Source organism: Cebidichthys violaceus, unplaced genomic scaffold, assembly GCF_023349555.1.
Source record: "Cebidichthys violaceus isolate CVI_PGR_0920_01 unplaced genomic scaffold, fCebVio1.0.p SCAF_12, whole genome shotgun sequence".
Taxonomy (NCBI): domain Eukaryota; kingdom Metazoa; phylum Chordata; class Actinopteri; order Perciformes; family Stichaeidae; genus Cebidichthys; species Cebidichthys violaceus.
This window is the reverse complement of record NW_027176285.1, coordinates 13,611,040-13,632,115: the sequence shown is the minus strand read 5'-3', so window position 1 is coordinate 13,632,115 and position 21,076 is coordinate 13,611,040. Positions and strand designations below refer to the sequence as shown.

General features: G+C 41.9%; 1 protein-coding gene across 8 annotated transcripts in view; it reads left to right on the top strand.

Annotated features, from left to right (window-relative positions):
* mast4 (microtubule associated serine/threonine kinase family member 4) overlaps positions 1–21,076 on the top strand; it is an 81,201-nt gene that overhangs the window by 49,340 nt on the left and 10,785 nt on the right. For 4 of the 8 annotated variants that reach the window (XM_068706545.1, XM_068706542.1, XM_068706549.1 and 1 more), the window contains 18 exons: positions 6,832–6,920; positions 9,421–9,490; positions 10,064–10,084; positions 10,401–10,479; positions 11,836–11,990; positions 12,073–12,148; positions 12,231–12,440; positions 13,370–13,471; positions 14,222–14,354; positions 15,368–15,429; positions 15,559–15,650; positions 15,888–16,096; positions 16,210–16,348; positions 16,612–16,744; positions 16,833–16,998; positions 19,184–19,285; positions 19,950–20,072; positions 20,839–20,948. In XM_068706545.1, coding sequence (XP_068562646.1) covers positions 6,832–6,920; positions 9,421–9,490; positions 10,064–10,084; positions 10,401–10,479; positions 11,836–11,990; positions 12,073–12,148; positions 12,231–12,440; positions 13,370–13,471; positions 14,222–14,354; positions 15,368–15,429; positions 15,559–15,650; positions 15,888–16,096; positions 16,210–16,348; positions 16,612–16,744; positions 16,833–16,998; positions 19,184–19,285; positions 19,950–20,072; positions 20,839–20,948 — 2,071 coding nt within the window. Of the gene's footprint in view, positions 1–868; positions 1,469–6,831; positions 6,921–9,420; positions 9,491–10,063; positions 10,085–10,400; positions 10,480–11,835; positions 11,991–12,072; positions 12,149–12,230; positions 12,441–13,369; positions 13,472–14,221; positions 14,355–15,367; positions 15,430–15,558; positions 15,651–15,887; positions 16,097–16,209; positions 16,349–16,611; positions 16,745–16,832; positions 16,999–19,183; positions 19,286–19,949; positions 20,073–20,838; positions 20,949–21,076 lie in introns of those variants that run through there. The other 4 variants (XM_068706546.1, XM_068706543.1, XM_068706547.1 and 1 more) reach the window with 4 other exon arrangements.

The window sequence follows — 21,076 nt, the reverse complement described above, 5'->3', positions numbered from 1 at the left end:
GATTGAGAAAGTAACATGTATACCTTACCCCATCAATCATGTGATTGCAGCAACCTCAGACTCTGCGCGCACACACACACACACACACACACACACACACACACACACACACACACACACACACACACACACTAACAGCGGCGCTCTTATCGCAGCTCTTGAGTTCTGTTATTGCAGCACAGCCAAGTGTTTGTCTGCAGGGCTGAACTTCGCTCTCTGCTGTGGGTAATACTCATTGGATGGAAGTAATCAATGCCTCTTGCCTAAAGTTGGATTCTTTGTGCTCGTAATGGTTCATAATATTATTTTGCAAAAAAGCCCTGACAGCTACTTCAGAGAATTTGTCGTCACGCTGTCTGCTCTCCGCATGCTGCTTTGGTCAGCTGACTCTAAACTCTCACATACACGCAGGACTCCAAAGTCAAATTCATCACTGAACTGACAAAACTCCAGCTTTGAGTTCGGCTCCTCCAACCTTTTCTGAAATGTCAGTTTCTCACAGTTTAAGGTGAAAACAATTTGTTGATCAATATGTGGATAAACTTCAGATCTGCATTTTATTTTTCACTGGCCGTCCAGAAAGCACGAGTCAAGGATCAAAGGTGATGAAGTTGTGGTGAGGCTCCCATCAAATGAATGGAGTCGGACTGCCTGTGCCGGGAACGGCTGAGGGAATGATTTATGCAGCAGCAGATGAAATCCATGCAAAAGGGAAGCATTTCCATTTCTGCTTAAATACACTGACCCACGGAACGTCTGGAGGGGGTGCCAGTCTGTGAAAGCTGCAAGTGCACGGCAGCGTCTGCTGATGATGCAGCGCCCCCCACTGCCTCGCACCCCCCCCCCCCCCCCCCCCCCCGCACAGGATGCGAAGTGGTAGATGCCTGTTACATGATATGAAGCATGTTGAGCAAAGGGAGCAGGGATATGGAGCACCGTCGCAGTGAGACGGGGAAAACAAAAAGTCAGCCGGTGTTGGGTGTCGTTTCCCCTGCAACAGTGGTGGAGGCTGTCGACGCCTGACCCGGATCACACACACACACACACACACACACACACACACACACACACACACACACACACACACACACACACACACACACACACGCTCTGAGTGCCTTTCAGGATCCTCCCTGGATTACTCTTTTTCATTTGAGGACAGAGGAGGACAAGGCGTCCTCTCTGCCGGTGCGTTTATGCCGCAGCTGGCTGCAGATGTGCCTGTGCAGAGGAAGTTTGGACCCAAGGAGAGCTGCTGTAGGGGCGCTTGTCAGGACTGCTCCGGCGGCCGCATCCCCCCGAACCCCGAAAGACGTCGCTTCTCCTCGCTAGGTCTCCAGAAGCCCCCTTTACACCTCCCTCTCTGGCATGACTCGGACACGATGTCCGATTCTAGTCTGTGGACCGTACTGTCCAACTTTAACATGCCACATTTCTTCAGTGGAGCCCGTCTGCGCCGGTCCAAGAGGTAACCTTCACAACAGTTTGAAGTGTTGTATGTTGCTTTATAGACGGGCTTCTTTGCAAAGGACTCTGTCTGTTTGCATGTATAGTTTTGTGGACGTTTCTCGTTGTGTTTACTGTATGTCAGCGGAGCCGTTTCATGAGGCCAGCGTGAATAAGAAGCTGGGTGTTGCCTTGGAGCCTATTGTGCGTTATTTGCTTTGTGAGTCAAATGGTAATTTAAAGTTTATTGTTTAGGCCGTCTCATGTTCCCTGCACAGGATGTGTACTCCCCTGAATGCCATCCCCATTAATTAAAGAGCTGGAAAGTGGAAACGCGGATTGTTTTTTCAATTTCCGCGACTGATTGTTGTTGTTGTTGCAGTTTCTGTGCCACACTTTGAAATGTGGCTGTTTGGACAAAGTGCTTCATGAGGGAATGTTTCATACCACGCTTTTGACTTTTTAAATTCAAAGTGTTTAGCTACTGGTTTATAGCTAAGCCACTTGATCCCAGTTCTTCTGTATACGGTTTGGTGAAGCTGATATAACTGATATTTATCTTTAATCCCCGTCCTGACCCATTTTATAGGGAAAAACAGCTTAACATGAAATACTGGCTGCTTTTTTTCGACATCGTGCATAAATCATATTTTCTATTTGATAACCGCTGTCAGATTTTAGTGGATCTTGAAAAGTCTTGTGCTGTAAAAATCACAGTCTGAGATCACAGCCATGTTTGTCTGCTGTGTGTGTGTGTGTGTGTGTGTGTGTGTGTGTGTGTGTGTGTGTGTGTGTGTGTGAACATGAACAAATCGATGAAGCTGAAGTGATAATTGATTACATTTAACAGCTGTTAACAGCAGACGGACCGTTTCATTAAAGGTTTCCAGTTATTCCCTAAAATGAAATCAGATGGAATGAAAAATATCATTTTCACAACTCTTTCTTTTAGTTGTGATCACACTATCAAGTCACTGTAAACTCAGTATTAATGGAGCTGACACATCTGCATTCTTGTCGTCAAAATATAAAAGGAGACTCAATAAACCGTGCAAGATGTCAGAAGTTGAATATGCAACGCACTTAATGTGAATCTATAATCCCCTGGAAAGCTGTGTGTTACTGTACATCCTCAGATGTAGAAAATCTGTCTTCAGTGGCTTTGCTTTTACCCAAGCAGCATGCTTTTTTTTTTCTTTTTTTCTTTTTTTTTTTTTAAACACTATTAATAGCCTCGTGTGTCATATGAGTGACTTTGAATTTGGGCTTGTCAGCAGCGATTTATGTGGCATTGCTTTGTCAGCTCACCTGACAGCTCTGACAAGAGAGCAAAACTCACAGAAGTGAAAAAAAAAAAAGATTAATCATGGCTTTTTTTTGTTTGTTTGTGTGGCGTGGGTCAGGAGCAGACATGCTGAGATTCTTCTGAGTGTTGTGAATCAAAGGCTTTCATCTATTTTTGCCTCGTCCTGGACCCAAAATAAGTAAGCAAGCTTGAAGGCTAAGGAATAGTTTTTGACAGATTCGGATTACTTTTGTAACAATAAAGGAGTTTCAGTAATTTAGGTCAGTGTCGAATGTTACGGTAAAAATGAGCACCGTTAAATACTTCAACCAATGATATGTAAAGTTTCTCTAACTTTGATGAACACCTTTTTATTTGTAGCCGTTGAAGAAAAGATCTTGTGGAGATTTCATGTGTAATTCAACAATGGTGTGACGAGGTTGAGGGTTTTTGCATAAACCGAGTCGGGTAAACCCTCCTATGGATCCGCTCCAGGAATCTCACACATCTGCAGTACAGCATACAACACTGGCCTACTTTCTCCCTATCATCTTCGCCCAGGGCTTCTTTATCCTTCCTTTAAAGCTTCGCTACAGCGACACGTTTTTTTTTGGCCTCCCCCCCCCCCCTCCTCACTCACTCACCCTTTCTGGCCACAGAAGTGCCTTCCACCACGGCTCAGCTCAGCATCAAAACGTGGCCGGGTAACCTGTGGCACGGTTTTGTTTTTGCCAAGTAATCCAGAAGCAGTGCTTTTAATGCCACTCCGCTCTCTCCCCGACAGGCGTTTGAGGCGGCGCTAGCGGCCGGCGGGACGGGGAGGGAGAGAGGGTGAGGCAACGAGAGGGCTGATTGGGCAGCGGCGTGGCATTCTCTTGGCCTAATCCACAGTGAGAGGGTATAAATAGATCTCGTTAAATCTGATCCTCTTTGACTGAGCACCTGTGTACCAGATATCATTCACTCCCTCCCTCATCCCGATAAATGATTCATGGCATGTGTCCATACTCTTGATTGCAGGTTAGCTCTAGAAAGCGCTTGACTTAACAAGGATAAATGGGATTTCAGTCAAAATCGGGTTTCCCCTCTGATGTAGTGGATTCTGGTCTGGCAATGGGGCGGCAGCAGAGGACCACAAGCAGCTCGGGATACTTCTGTTATTGAACAACATTTTCGTGTTCTTGTCCTAAAGCTCTTACTTTTTACTGTGAGGTCGGCTTCACCAAAGTCTCCTAACAGGACAAACTATCATTTGGAGAATCATGTCCCTGTTTAAGTCTTCCAGTTTCATTCACAACAAATGTTACCAAAGACGTTCACACTGCGGAGCTTCATGTCCTGCTGTCAGAGATCAACAGACAGAAGAAAGAAGCTTTTCTTTTTTTTTTTTTATCTTGAAGACACTTTTCATGACTTCATGACTTTTGCAACTGATCTGGACCACTTTTTGTCGAGAGTAGAGAAAATTGAGTACGAGAAAATTGACACGAATAATCTTAAATCTCTTGTATGATACAGATCTGTTTCTACGTCTGGTTCTGTCAGGTGCTTACAATAACCTCATATTACTCTATTGAACATCACTTTTTTTTCCTTTTGTCAAACCTTCCAGTTAATATATAAACAAACTGAGAGAAGGATACTTGCTGTTTTGTTTTTTTCACTGATGTTTTTTGCTTCTGTGTAACATTATGTAACACTGATTATTGTTTCTATTAAATGCAAATATATCATAGTTGGAAGAGCAATATCTTGCATATGAAGTCATCTTTCTCTTTGAGCAGCATCTGTAATGACTTGTAATTGAGCAATGACCTCATTGCTTTTCTTGAATATCCAAAATAGCATAAATCTTCTCTGCAACTTCAAACATTAAATTAAAATGTTTAATCATAAGGGCGCTGAACCATGGGAGCCACTGATTGATTAATATGTTGTCTCTGAACATTTGTTACTCGTACATTCATCATCACATTAGACGTTAGTGTTAGCGGCTAATTGCTCAACGATTAAGCGGGAGCAAGACCTCTTCCTCCGAGTCATCGTTCAAACGATGCATCAAATTTGTGGGAAATTGCCCGTGAGTAATTGTCTTAAAGCTAGCTGGTGAGTAATATTAAACAATATCCAGCCAGGTGTGGGTTCAAATGTACACATAATACACAACTTAAACACAACTGTCAGCTCTGCAGCTCTCTCTGTGTGCTCACTGCACAAAGAGAAATCGCTTTAAATCATTAATCTACAGGCCTACAAACACACAACTTTCAACATTTGATCATGAGAGGGTCAATCTAATTACTTTTGCTGCTGGAGGCACATGGATCGGTTTGGACACCAGACACAGGGCTTGACCTCGCTGGCACTAAAACAGCTCTTGGGATCTGAACAAAACAAACAAGACATCATGTCATAGACGTCATTATCGACTCTAGTAAGAAGTTCTTCGCTATCGCTGAGGTGGCGTTGAAGCTCTGAGGGCTCTGCAGTGTTTCCTGTAAGAGCTGCTCTTCAGCGGCGTTAACAAAGAGATGAAGGCCGTCTGCTCATCACTGCAGGAACTCATGTGTGTGTTTTTAAACGCTCTGTGCAATCAATGCAGCAACACACACACAGGCAGGCCAGCTGCACCTGTGACCGACCGACTGACTCTTCCTCACTCTCCCTCTCCCACGTGAAGGGTTGTTCTGCGTCTCCATCGCTGCAGTAAAGGACTCTAGATGTATGAAGGCGTGTTCGCGGGCCTCGAGCCCCCGAACGCCATCGTTTTGAGGCTGGCTCCGCCTCTCCAGGGTCCGGCCCGTGCGTCATGCAGCTACCGCTTAGCCTTCTTTCGGCTCGAGCCCCTCATGGGTTGCGTCGGAGAACGCTTCGACATAAGCGACGAGGGCTCTGGCTCACACTAGCTTCAATATTCCAACACTGACAGAAAATATGCTTTTATTTTTATGGTATTATGCACTGAATGGAAATTATTGAATAACATCTTAAAAATTCAGTTGGAAATGGTTGCGTTCTCCGAGGAGCTTATGTAACGGGGTGTCATTGACAGCCTCTAATTTAAAATATAAACCCGAGACTAACCGGGACGTTGAACACTGAAGCTGCTTCTTTTTTTTTTTTTTTTAACGCTGAAATAGTTCATTTTTCTCTCAAGGTTAAAAACTGGGCTACAATGTATGAGTCACACGTTGTTGATCACAGCGGTCCCCCGTGAGTCACAGTCATGTATTAACATGATCGACCGACATTAAAGCGCCCCGAACGCTGTGCAGAGAACCGGCTTTAATTCGGTGACTGAACCAGGACGTTCTGTCTCTTTTCATAGCACTGAATGCACCGATATATCACCTCCAGGACCGCAAACACTCACTGGAGTGTGTTAGAGAGGACAGCCAGTGAGTGTTTGGGATCAGTGTAACCGGATGTGTAACGACTTGTTTCTGTAACTAAACGTGACATTTAAGAGACATTAGATCCACAGTAATGATCCCTTAGACCAGGAGTTATTTGAATGTACTTAAGGCAAACCATACATTAAGCCAACTAGTCCCTCCCTGACATTCTCCTGTAGTTTTAGTACATTATAATAACCTTTATGATGCATGATGATGTGGTTTTAAGTCACTCGAAGTAGTAAGCTTTAAGTAAAGGAAAAACATTTTTTTGCATGGATTTAGTATATATTTAGCTTTTCTCAAAGCAAACAATGAACACTTATCGCAAGTTATTATCAGATTATAATATTTCATAAAAAGATTATAATATATTGCTACCCTACCCTATAATACCCTATGATCCTTCCAATAACATATCAGTGAGCAACAATTATGAAGTAGTATGATGCTTGATCTTATATGATTATAGAATGCTTTATAATGTATTATAATTACTGTTAATAACTCTGATTAGACAGTGCTATGAGCAGATTATATACAGATGTGTTCATTATAGATGTAATTAAGTTACTGTATTGACCCAAATGTGTCCTTCTAAGAAATACTGGAGTGCGGCGCGTCAGTTGTAGGTGTTGTTGGTAAATATGCGGTAATGTCTTTGTCCACATGTCCTGACTAATATTTGACTCTGTGGTTTCACAGCTGCAGAACGAGCAACAGAAAAAGCCTGATAGGAAGCGGTCAGTCTTCAGGCTTACCGCGACCTCACTCCCCTCTCTCATCTCTAACGGGTAAGTGTGCCTTTAGCACATGTGAATGTCTATTAATGAATGTGTCGACACCGTATTTGCACCCCAGTGTTATGTTTAATACTGGAAAATGCAAGTCGAAGCATAATCCTCTCCGGAGCTTTGAACCAGCACTCGTCAGGTTCATACGCTATAGACATTATAAAATGGACAAACACACAGTAAATGTACACATTAGGTTGTGTTGACATAGGATGCAGATGCTTGTCTGGTGCAGAAGTCAATGACAGAAAGAAGCTATTATTGTCTTCTGAGTCGTGATCTTTGTCCGCTCAGTTCTGTGGTGTTTAATGTAGAGAATCGGACCGTACCGGTGACGAGCTCTGAAGGGCAGCGACTGTGCCGGGGGAGGAAGTGGTGGCCTGCGGACAGGAAATGCACAGGAGCAGAGGGAGGGCAGGCCTCATTTACCACAGGGCGTTCTGTTTCCTGGCATTGGTCAGCAGAGTCTCTCTGTGTTTTGGTCTGTGCTTGGAGCTAATGAAGGGGCCCAGTCTTTAAGATGGAATCCGAAAACCACAATGTTATTGCTAATGAATGTGTTCAGCGCTGGGATGACCTGACACTGTGGCTCAGCCGTAATGTTGGTACCAAAGGTAAGAAAAACATCCTTTCGGTTCCTTTTTGCAGCAGGCAGATGACTGAGAACATTGAATGCACAGTGATTAAGAAGGTTTCTACAGCAGTAATGCTTTTGTTCTGAATTCTGGTTCTTGGCTCTGTATTGTAGCAGATCAAACTCTTGTTCGTGATCGTGAATAATTTCATAATCGACCTTCCCTTGAACCTTCATTCTTGTTATTTCTCTCAGACGATGTTCTGAATGGTCGCTAGATAATCTTCGGGTGCAGTCTTACTCCCAAAGGAAGCGGTTTTCATCTTTAATTGGTTGTGATTAAGAAAGCAGTGCAGATTAAATAGGTGACATACATCACTAACAAGACTCTGTGGCGCTGTCATTGTTCCCCAGTATGGAACATTTCTGATTAATGCCGGACCGTAAGGAAAACAAAGCAACGGCTAATTGGTGCCTTTCTGAAAGTCCCTACAGTGTGATGTGTTCAGTGGCCCTGAGCTGCTATAACCAGCAATGTAGTACAGTATTACTGATGTGTTTAAAGAGACAGAGTCCTGCATGTTTATTGGAGGAAGTAGTGGAGATGCTTCTCTCTTTAGGTGCAAAGTGATCCTCTTCAAACCTTTATAGATGACATATCAGGTATGTTACGGAAACTTCTTTCATTTACGTAATATGGTGTAATAATCCAAGTCAGATTCCAAAATCCTTGTACCGTTTGAGCGTTTATAACGTCCAGAATTGACGACTTCGATGCACTTTTCTGACCTACCAACGGCAGCTACGAGAGGTGGTCATTGGCTCGATCACGTCGTTTATGTTCCCTTGGTGATGGTTATCTAACTGTTCCTAGATTTACCTTTTGCTCTTTTTATGGAGCTGCTCTTCTTTGGAATAAACTCCCCGTGAAAATCTGGGAAGCCGACAAATGTTATCATTTTCTAATCTGGTCTTAAAACTCACCTGGTCTATGGCTGCACAATGAATCAAATAATACTGGGGATCACGATTGTGGCGACCCGCAATCAAATGAACGCGATCGATCGACTTTGATATTGCTGATCAAAATGCGGGTTCCGCAAAACTCTGTTGCACATCAAGTCAAGTGCTTCCTGAAGTAACAACCAGCCTCCAGGGGGCGATCCAGATGTTTTGGCTTCACTTTTGGGGAGCTGTCTCCTTGCTGCGCCTGTAGCCTGCAGCAGCAGCAGCAGCAGCAGCAGCAGCAGCAGCAGCAGCAGCAGCTTCCAGAGTGGAAAAGTAACATACTGTATATTTTGCGGGCAAAACGAAAATGCACCGAAGAAGAACCTTATTTTATCTTTGATGCTATTGTTACCAAACAAACACACTTTTTGATTTTCCTAAACTAAGTTCTGCTCTTATATTAATATTCGTACCCATATGTTTGGGATTCCGCCTGTGTGTGAATTATTTACATTTTGTTTCTGATGTTTGCATTGTGTGCTAAACGTATATATTAACCTGAAACGTGTGCAGAGACTCTGATGTTCCCGTCGCTTCATTTCAGTAAAGCCCACATGAAAGTGTTTTTATAGCAACATCAAGGCAGTTTACATCACTAGGTGTCTCAGAAGTTTAACCATTGAGGACCAGTGAGAACTACTTTTAGGAAAACTAATCATAAAGAACGTCAAAGAAGTCAAAAAGTAAACTTTTCTATGCTTTGACATCAAGCTCATAGCACAACTTTGATACGTTTTGAGGAAGATTTTAAGAATGTAAAGAATGACCAGACATCAAACATGTTTGCGCTGTTGACTCTGATCGTGATGATGCAGTTATTCAGTCTTTGTTTTGTCTGCAAAGTGAAATTGAAATCCAGTTTTATTGAGTAGTTTCTCCTTTCTTAAATGTGTTTTGTGTTTTGTGTTTTTCTGGCAGGAACGAGCCCTCAAGACAGTCCTAGAAACTTCTCTCCGAGTGCCTCTGCTCATTTCTCCTTTGCACGAAGGTATTCACACAACCATCGATATTTACTGCTGCTGAACAGATCAGCCAGTGAAGACCAGCCGGAGGCTTCTCAGTTACATACAAATATATATATATATATATATATATATATATAAATATAAATATAAATATATATATATATATATATATTTTTATATATATATATATATATATATAAAAATATATATATATATATATATATATATATATATATAAATATATATATATATATATATAAATATATATAAATATATATATATATATATATATATATATATATATATATATATATATATATATAAATATATATAAATATATATATATATATATATATATATATATATATATATATATATATATATATATATATAAAAAAAAAGAGTCTACTGTGTTTAGAGTTGTAGCCATTCAACAGTGTCAGCCAATTAAGACGTTCATATTTTCTCTGCCACCACAAGTCTTAATGTTCCGTTTCTTAAGTCGTATTGCTGCTTTAAAAAAACAGCATCAATATGTTTATTTTATTTTCTCAACGCGATATCATGTAATGGTGTATTTTTATTATAATCCACAGTCATTGCCACAGAGCAGACAGGTAACACCTCCATGTCAGGCTTTCATTTGCCCCTTTTCATAACCCCACATATGTTGCTCGTAGACATTATTTTTCATAACTCCCCCCCCTTCATTAGTTTGTCTCGTAGTCACTCTGAAGTTTCAGTTCTGCATTCACTTATTGTTTCTCTAACGAGCAAAGAAAGTTCTCCATTCATCCAGAACACTGTGATCACTACGATTGTAGGAATACAAACATGTACAATTATGCATATTTCATCTTTCCAAAGACACATTTTACAAATTCTTCTCACCGACAAGCATCTTAAGTTATTGTCTTTGCGGTTGTGTGACAGGACTGATGGTCGCCGCTGGTCGTTGGCCTCCCTTCCCTCCTCTGGATATGGAACCAACACGCCCAGCTCCACCGTCTCTGTAAGCATCAGACACCAATCTGACACTAAAGAAAACCTAATGCACAACAAAGTAAGGTTGTACTACTAGAGGAACCAGTGTTGTGATTATTTTCTATTCAATGAACGACAGACCTACAGTTGTCTCAAGCTTAAAACGATCATATGATGTGCTGAAAGGTTTAAGAGATAAGACAGATCTTTACTTACACCGAGGTACATTGTTGTGCAGCAGTTTCACTGGAAAGAGTGTAAATATTAACATAAAATACCAATAAGATGCCAATCCAAAATATGCACAATACAGCCTACAGCCAAGCCTTCCTCTTCACATACAACAGCTGAGTAAATGTACCAGAAACAGGCGTAAACGTGATGATGTTGCATGTTGTTATGGCATATTTTCATTATTAAAGTTATAATTAAAACAGCCATTTGAAAATCGCACTCTTTGAATTGTTATTTTGATATAAAAACAATGAATCGCTGAGCACTAATTAAGCCCACATTCATAATGCTGAAACATGATGGTGAGTTAATGTTCGGTTCAGTATTTGTCCCTGCGGCTCTGTTTGCTCTTCATGAAACACTGTATGAGAGGTGAAAGACACACATTTATCACTCTCTTATTGTGTCGAGTTCCTCCGTCTTCAGCGCTCTCTTTCTTTCACTCCGACACAGCTGCATTCAAATATACCCGTGTTTGTAGGAAGCAGACAGCGTGTGCATGCAGTGCATACAGACACACACTGACATTCACAGGAATTACAAAGAAGTGTTTTTGTTTAGTGTGGTGTTTGGTCAGCTATTCACGAAGGAAGCACGTCCTCGTTCCTCTGGTAAAACATCAGTCATGAGTCAAGTCAGACGAGAAACAGCTTTTGGTACGAGGTAAGGGTCGGGCTCCTCCTTTGAGTTATCGAGTACAACAATACTCATTGTATTTTAATAAATTATTGTTAAATGTATTATTATTTTGTTGTTTTTCCAGTGTAATCTGTCCCGCGTGTTGCTATGAAACATCTGGTTTCTTGCTAAGCGTTACGCATTATTACCCCTCTCATGTGTCGGGTATAATATAAAGTTTCAGGCTAACTTAGCTTAGCATAAAGACTGGAAACAAGGGGAAACGGCTAGCCTGGCCTCGTCCAAACGTTAAAGAAGTCCACCTACCAGCTGCATCTCTAAAGCTCTCTGACTTTTATATTGTTAGTTTAATATATACAAAAACTGAAATGCACTAGTCCTTTAAATATTGCAGTTATTTGAGAAAAATTGCCAAAACATGATTATTTTTTTTTGTCATTATGGTATTTTTTTTATCCACACCTTTTCTTTTTTTCTTTTCATGTTGAATGTATATGTGTTTCATTTCCAGTCATCCTGTTCATCACAGGAGAAGCTGCACCAGCTGCCCTTCCAGCCTACGCCTGATGAACTGCACTTCCTCTCCAGGCACTTCTGCACTGAGAGCATCTCCGGGGACGAATGCCGCAGAGCGACGGCCATGCGACCCCGCTCACGCAGTCTCAGGTATATTTACCTCCGCGGGTGAACGTCATCCTCACGTGGTAACGTTTACCGTCACGTACTGATTCTCAAACGTCTCTTTCAGCCCTGGAAGATCTCCATCGTGTTACGACCATGAGATTATCATGATGAATCACGTCTACAAGGAGCGCTTTCCCAGGGTAAGGGCTCACAGTATGTTTGCTACGGCCGTTAATTATCTTAAGCATTAACAAACTGACACCTTTCCCCTTCTTCCTGCAGGCCACGGCTCAGATGGAGGAGAGGATTCAGGACATCATCCGCAGCAACTCTCCAGAGAGTGTCCTCCCTTTGGCAGATGGCGTGCTCGGCTTTGCCCACCACCAGATAATTGAACTGGCCCGCGACTGTCTGGAGAAGAGCCGGCTAGGACTCATCACCTCCAGCTACTTCTGCGAGCTCACTGACAAGCTGGAGAGGCTTGTTCAAGAGGTGAGCGCGTCTTCAGGAATCACACAGATGTTTACGGACAGACATTACGCCAATAAATCTCATTTGAATGACGTTGGAACAGCGTTATAAATGCATAAACGAAATTATCATTTTAAGTATTCCCAGAATTCTTACTTTTCTAACCATCTGGATACAAAATCTATGTATTCTACTGAACAAGAAAGAAAGATTTTAATCTTCTCAAGTTGCAGCTGTATAAAATCTGCTACAAAAAAAGGTTCCTATATAACCGATTAATTAATTTAAAATCTTTTGCAATCGGTAAAAAAGAGACACAACTTGGCAAACTGGTTAAAATCTTTTATAAAGTGCAACAGTTTTTTGTTTTTGTTTTTTTTTACTCCAGATGGTCAGAAGAGTCTTTAATGATTCTGGAACAACCTCAATAAAACGAATTGTTGTTACAAGGTTATTGTACAGCTGGGTTGTTCAATGAAATGCAGTTTGCAGTAGCTACATGAGAAAAAAACAACACACTAAAAAAAACGAACCAAACTGTATCATATGTGGAGGATGGAGGGTGAATTCAGGAGTTGCCCAGCCTGAGGAAAGAAGCTCTGAAGGCAGCTGATACTTCTGTATCTCTTGCCAGATGGCAGCAGGCTGAACAGGCTGTGCCTGGAGTGGCTATTGCCTTTTAATATCCTTTGGGCTCTGCGCAGGCACCTCATGTCACCAATATAACCGATGCTCAGTAGATGGGTACCAGTGATGTTTAATCACCCGCTGCAGAGCACTTCTGTGCTGGGCCGTGCACATCCCAACCCAGTTTGTAATGTCTTCAGTCAGGATGCTCTCTATTGCTCCTCTGTGAAAGTTAACAAGAACGATGCAAAGGAGAACCATGCTGCAATTTCCCAGTTTACGATATCATGTGAAAAACTGCAATCTTGTATCTTGCTCTATAGTCCACAGAGAGATCCGAAAGCGAGGAGGTAAACGTCATCAGAGAGCTGGTGAAGAAGATCCTCATCATCATAGCCCGACCCGCTCGACTGCTGGAATGTCTGGTATGTTTCTGGAATGTACCGTGTGTTTACCCTCGTATTTCTGTTGTTTTATCTTCTTCATTTTGTGACTCAATAGGATCACTAATCCTAGAGCAGTGTAACTATCTTTCCTACTTATTTATATTAATAGTATAAAATAAGAACCTGTGCTCACTGGCAGTTGAAGCCACTGTTTGGCCACAGGTCAAACACACACAGACAAACAAGTTAAAAAGATACAAAGTGGCTCATTATTATCGCATCAGATTATTTTACAGGTCCCACAAGTACTTTAGCTACCGACATCCTTTGCAGACATCCAGGTTAAATGAGTTAAATGGATTATGTGATGTGAAAAGGAGAGTGTTTTGCAGGCGTGTTGCTTCTTCTCGATGCGAGGCGGCTATGAGTGCTAAACGAACCATGAACTGTGCTCTACCTTACAAGTATGGGCACAGTTTAAATGAATGAAAACAACTTGAAATTCAAAATACTGCACTAATTTGCCTCCCGCTCTTTTCTGGTCAGATCGTGGCAACTACAGTTGGACAAGTCAAATCTAGCAAAAGTCACAGCAATGAGGAAAACATGCAAAACAAAATGACGTTGGGCGCTTTTTCGCTCACGGTTTAATTTTCTTTCCGACTCGAGGTGCTCAGCAGTGTGCAAAACGCAGCGCTGCCACTTAATCCCTTAGACGTCCTGTAGTTGACAACATTATCACTGTTCATCAAACTTCATGTACTGAAGCGTGCCGCTGTGTGTCTCCAGGAGTTTGACCCAGAAGAATTTTACCACCTTTTGGAGGCCGCTGAAGGACACGCTAAAGAGGGCCAGGGCATCAAAACGGACATCCCTCGTTACATCATCAGCCAGCTGGGACTCACCAGAGATCCTCTTGAAGGTAGGTTACGTTGATGGTCACCATCAGTGACGATACAATACAAACACCTGTGGTGACAACAAGACACTCAAAGAAGAAAAGTTAAGACAGAACTTCTTTAAAGGAAAATTGATTGATCAAAGATTACAACAGAAACGACAACAAAAAACGTTGACAAAAATCATCATGTTCTAGTATAAAGTATATTTATCTCATATAAATCCACAGGACTGCTGAGTATTGCAGTTGTCGGTGGTGCGGTATTGTAAGAATACAGAGTAACTGTCTGTAAAGGAATGAAAGAACTAAAAGGCAAAGATACTCTTGACTAATGTCCTGTACTGAACAGACCGTCTTTCTAATGACCCTCTGTCTCTCCAGATTCAGTTACAAACAACATTCATTATGACTAATTAGAAAGGAATGGCCTCCCCACAGACCTTATACAGATCCACACAGGCTGGCTCATCAGCCAATCTCTCCCTTCATTTCCCCCGAGTGTCTCTCCCGTGTTTCGCTTTTGCCCAGAGCCTCGTGTGCCCCGCAGCAAACCTTACAAGGAAGGACAGATGTTAAATAGCGGTGGAAATGTGTTTACTTGCTCTCCAAGGACGAGACAAACACCCCCCTGTGAAAACACACACGCATGGACTTTGGCATGGCTGCACACAAACACACACGGAGACGACGACGACAACAACAACAAATGTAAAAGATGCAAGGTGGTTTATAATGAGCACTTGTTCTGGAGTGGTGATTTTCAAAATGGGTGTTAGACGTGTGTTTGTGTTGCCACTACTGATTTCCGCCCCATTTATTCTCAATTCAGATTATCCCGGCGTCAGCACCTCGAGCCTAATAGGTTACCAAAGGCTGCTGTTTGTTTCGTTAACAGGTCCTGATTTCTCAGCATTTCTGTTACCTTTTGTTTCAAAAACTGCTCTGCAGAGCCTCTTCGTAGGTTTTTGATGCACTAACAACCTTTTTTTTTTTAATATATAAACTTGTGTTCTCTTTATTTTTTTTTTCTGTAGAAATCGCTCAGCTGACCAGCTGTGACAGCGGGATTGCAGAAACACCAGAAACGGACGACTCTGTGAGCACTCGGGAATTGTTTTTCCTGCATTGATCTAGTCCATCCATCTTTACCGCGGGGTGTATCTGCAAAGTACAGATGTTATCTTTTTGATTTGCTCTAGTATTTGTGTCTCCTCTCGCCCCTCAGTCTCAGAGCCTCAGCGCAGCCCTGCGGTGCCGGCGTAAACCCTGTGAATTGGACTTTGAGATGACAAAACTCATCAGCAATGGTGCCTATGGGTAAGGACATCTTAATCTATATCTGAGTGTCTAATCTCCGATGATAGATGGTTTGTTACAGCCCCAACTATTTCAGGTCGAACTGACCTTTTCTTTTCCTGTTTTCAGTTATCTCCCTCCGCATTTTCCATCTGTTTCCTCTAGAGGTTAATAACAATAGACATTAAAACAGATTTGATGATTGAATGCATCAGTTCCGTCCTCCAGCTGACTGGTAAACCGTTTTTTATTCCACAGAGCCGTTTATCTGGTTCGTCACAAGGAAACGAAGCAGCGGTTCGCCATGAAAAAGATCAACAAGCAGAACCTGATCTTGAGGAATCAGATACAGCAGGCCTTTGTGGAGAGAGACATCCTTACCTTTGCCGAGAACCCTTTTGTGGTGTCCATGTACTGCTCGTTTGAGACACGGCGGCACCTGTGCATGGTCATGGAGTATGTTGAAGGTGAGCCGCTTGTTTGGTTTTTTTTAGTGCACAGTGCTGCAGCTGAAAGCACTTTGAACAATGTCTCTCCTGTGTTGTTTCTCTCAATCACATCACTCCATTGATGTTTACAGGTGGAGACTGTGCCACCCTTTTGAAGAACATGGGTCCTCTGCCCGTGGACATGGCCAGGATGTACTTCGCAGAGACAGTGCTGGCTCTGGAATATCTCCACAACTATGGCATCGTCCACCGGGACCTCAAACCAGACAAGTGAGACCTCCCGAATGTCATAGCAGCCACAATGGACACTGGTGGCTCATACTGTAGCAATTCAATCCTGTTAAACTCTAATGCAATGCGTAAGATGGAGATCATTTCACTAAATTTACTCAACATCTGGTTTTAAAACTAGGACATGCAGTGAACATACAGTGCAATGTATTAGAAATATAAGCCAGGTCTACTGACCACTTTTCACTATTCCAGTTCATTGTAATCTTTATGTTCTCTTCCTCTTGTCCTCTTCCTCACAGTCTGCTGGTAACGTTAATGGGACACATCAAGCTGACAGATTTCGGGTTGTCCAAAGTTGGGCTGATGAACATGACCACCAACCTGTACGAGGGACACATAGAGAAAGACGCCAGGGAGTTCTCTGATAAGCAGGTGCGTCTCATTTAACCGACAGTTCGGACCAAACGTGTTCCACGAGCCACATCGTGTTCTGAGTCTTTGTGAATGTTCGGATTGTCAGGTGTGTGGAACCCCAGAGTACATTGCACCAGAGGTGATCCTGAGACAAGGCTACGGGAAGCCGGTGGACTGGTGGGCGATGGGCATCATCCTCTACGAGTTCCTCGTGGGCTGCGTGCCTTTCTTTGGAGACACACCGGAGGAGCTGTTCGGACAGGTCATCAGTGGTCAGTGTTGCATCCATTTCTTCTCAGATTGTTAAAAACAGGCTTTGGTTTGGTAATATTTTTGCCTAATAAAGACTACTGCTCAAACCTTACTGATGTTTGATCCTCAGTCCAGAATATTTCCTTCATTCTGATCCTTAATTTAGGATAATAAAGCACACACACAACACAGAAGTGTATCATAAAAAACAATAACAATACAATCTTTAAACACCAGCAGACAGATGAAGAAAATATTAATAAAATCAGAAAATAATACGCTAAAAACAAAATAATGGAGGTTTGATTAATACTTAATGATAAATATAAGAAAATAGACAACAGCAAAATAACCGTTGAATTAAGGGAACATTTCAATAACCACATTAAAATGGCATTGAGCCAAATTAGTCAGATGCAAACCGTACCACAGTATAGTGTCCTTTCACAATCTTTAAAGGATGAATGTTTAAATAGCGTCCTTGCAATATTTCCTTCTGCTGCACCTTCGCCACACCCACCCTCCTCCTGATGACATGTCGTATGTTAATTAAAATGCATAGCATGAAATTCCACCGAGGCATCAATTAATCAGGAGGAATCATTAACTGCCTCTGATGTTTGTATTTAAAGATGAAAATAAACTATACTGGTGTCAGTTTATCAAATATATAATTTGACTAGACACATTTTTCGCAGGTTTCACAGCATCTGGCTTTTAGATTCTGTCGAGCACACGAGGAGGAATTCCCAAATCTCATTCAGATATGAATTAAACATTTACATAGTGACCACATGGAATTAGTCCGTGTGCATATTTCTCAATTTATTGGAGACGGAGATTTCCCCCGAGGGCCCCTTAGAAGAACAGATGGCGGGAGGCGGATTCAGCTTGACTTTAGACCACAAGTGAAGTTTTAATAATTCTGACGATGTTACTTTGTCCTCTTCCTGTAGTCTCATGGTGACAGCCGCACAGGGAAAAATCTCAATCTTAAAAACAGCTTTTTTTTATCTTGTCAGCGGCGTGGCCCGGATGAATTGTTGGAGTAGTTGGATAACGGCCTCTGTCTGTGGCGTGGAAATAAATGGCGTGCCATGACCGATTTGCTATGCTCTCAATCAAATTGTACCAAGCCTCTGAGAGTGACTGTTAATTAAAGGGGCCTGAACACACTGAATGCATGCCACCGTGGCCTCAGGCCGCACATACATATTCATAGCTCCCCTCCCAAATTTGATTAAAATGGGGACAAATGGTGCACAGAGCAGACAATCAGCACGGCGCAGACGGGCTTTGCTCCCCCTTTTCATTGCTTATCCACGAGGCTTTTCGCTAAAAGCTCAAGCACATTTAAATTGTCTCATTCAACATAATGCTTACACCTCAGAATGTACTCTGTGTTGTCTGAATTTGCTGGTGAAGCCATTTAAAAAAAAGGAAAAAAAAAAAAAAAAAAAGAGCACTTTTGTAAATGCCAGCCTTAGTGGGTCACAATCAGGTAAGAGCATTAACTCAATTGAATACAAAATCTCACATTCCTTTAATTCTTGTAATGCCAATCTTATTGTTGTTATGAACAGCTGTCCCGTTTGCAAACAATAAATCAAAACTCATTGCTGCAGTCTCATGATAGCTTACAGTATTTGGACACTTTTAGCATTTATTAAAAAACATTATTGTTTAGAATTGTCTCTACAGGTAGGGAGAAATTACCTGTTGGTGTCCCAAACTGTCCCAAAGTTACCTGCTGCACAAGTTACTAATGTAGTATTCTGGATATTTATTCTATCAGCTTGTCACAGAGTCGCACAAAGACACTAAACTTTTATCAAATGACCAAACTTGTTTTTAGAGGCTGAAAAATGTTTTTTTTAAGATGTATTTAACTGTGAGCTGTCTTACCTTTAAAGCGGGAGTTTGTTCTTGATCATTTTCTGTGCAAATCCACTTTTTACCAGATTGCTAGATGCAAAAAGCTAATTATGCATTCTGAACTAACGTGGATTGACCTTTTTAAATTCATAGTTTAAGGCAATAAATCACCTTGTTCGTTTTACTCCTTGTTACAATGACGCCACTTAGATACACAGCTTTATATTTTTTTTTAGCAAAGCCGGATGATTTCCAACCTCTAAACCACAACCTTCTGATGTGTTAGCAGTTGATCTTCACAGGCTTCTTGTATGTCGTGTGCGTTTCCAGATGAGATCAACTGGCCTGAGGGAGAAGATGCCCCGCCTCCTGATTCTCAAGAGCTCATCGCCTTGCTCCTGCGCCAGAACCCTCTGGAAAGAATGGGCGCAGGTACAAACAAAAAAAAAAAGAAGCCAGTAACTCGGTCAGGACCAGACAGGCACAGCAGGCCAACATAAATTATCACGTGACCCTGAGTGCCACCTCTGCAGCGCTCATAATTCCAAGTCACCGGGGGAAGAAATTGAGGTCATCCAACAGCGGGACAGTTTATCCCGTGGCCTCTTCACCTCTTCCCTTTGATCAATTGTAATTATTTCCTCGCTAGTCCATGAATCTAGTTCCATGCATGATCAAACACTGAGAGCCTGTGGATCCATGGGCTGTAAAAGTGGCCATGACCTGGGACGAGGCCTTTATATCAGAGGGCTGCACATAGCCAGTTCAGTCCAGGGACATCTGGACCTCCTCGTTCATCTAGATCTCCCCTCGCCAGGCTGCCATTCACAAAGTCCCCTGCTATTCCACGAAAAGGTCACAGGCAGGAAATTGTCCTGCATAATTTATGGTTATGATACCGGTTTGGCCTGCAGCCACCAGGGATAAAAAAAAAAAGGAAAGCGTAGCGTAAGCGTAGCGTAAGCGTTTCTTCGCCTCCTGGGTCTCACTGAGCCATTCGTTGTCAGCGGGGTTTTTTTTACACAAATAATTTTCACATTTGTTCTTAGGAATGTATTAACACAGTTTTTTTAATTTGCATTCATTCCACCTGCAGGAGGAGCTGCCGAAGTGAAGCAGCATCAGTTCTTCCACAACCTGGACTGGAACAGCCTGCTGAGGCAGAAGGCCGAGTTCATTCCTCAGCTGGAGTCTGAAGATGACACCAGCTACTTCGACAGTGAGTTATCCCATCAAAGCAGCACTATTACTAAAAAAAAAAGTCCACAATGTATTCTTTCTATGTGTCCATAGATCCGCATAGAAATCACAGAAAAGATTTGCTCCTGATAACTTAGGATCTCGTCTCATCATTTTCTTGTCTGGATGTTTTCTATTCGATATTTTGGGCGACTTTGTTCTGAAAGTAAAAGTCGCATTCATTTTTTTTTTTCATAGACAATGTAACATGGAGCTTTTCTACGGCTTGGATCTCCATCAAACATGAATCAGCTGCGCAAAACATTAATAACTGGCTCAGAAAATATCTGGTTCTTTGATTAAAAAGATTAAAAGTACTGAAAAAGTATTTAAGTAAACATGAACTACCCCACTACTCCCAAACTCAAATATCTCTCACGTTTTAAGATGGTTTCATTTAGTTTATGTACATTTTTTTTTTTATGTAAAGCAACCGATAATAACACTGTTCCCAAGAAAAAGTTCCCCCTCCGGGACAATAACAGAAAGAAAATGTATCATACAAACAAACTTTGAAAACCTGAGGACATTCTGGCAAAAGAAAAAACATGTTTAGTACAAATTACATGACAAACGCGCATATTAAAAAAACAGTATATGGCTGTAAATTAATAATAAGAGTGAAAACGGATTAGGATCCGTTTTCATCTACTTTAAATCACCTTGTGGCACTTATAATAAACCAGTAATAACTGATAATAATAATAACAACCCCATCTTAACTCTGAATCTCCCATCATCCCCAGCTCGCTCTGAGAGATACCATCACCTGGAGACAGAGGAAGAGGACACAAACGATGAAGACTTCAATGTGGAGCTGCGGCAGTTCTCCTCCTGTTCTCACAGATTCTCGAAGGTGCGTCCTTTAATCTCCTCCCCTCGAATTTCTCACACTCGCACAAATACCTCGTCGTCACCGCCTGAAGATGTTAGTAATGTAAATGAGTTGCTGCCCTCATCCGTCCTGCTCCCGTTCTCATGGGA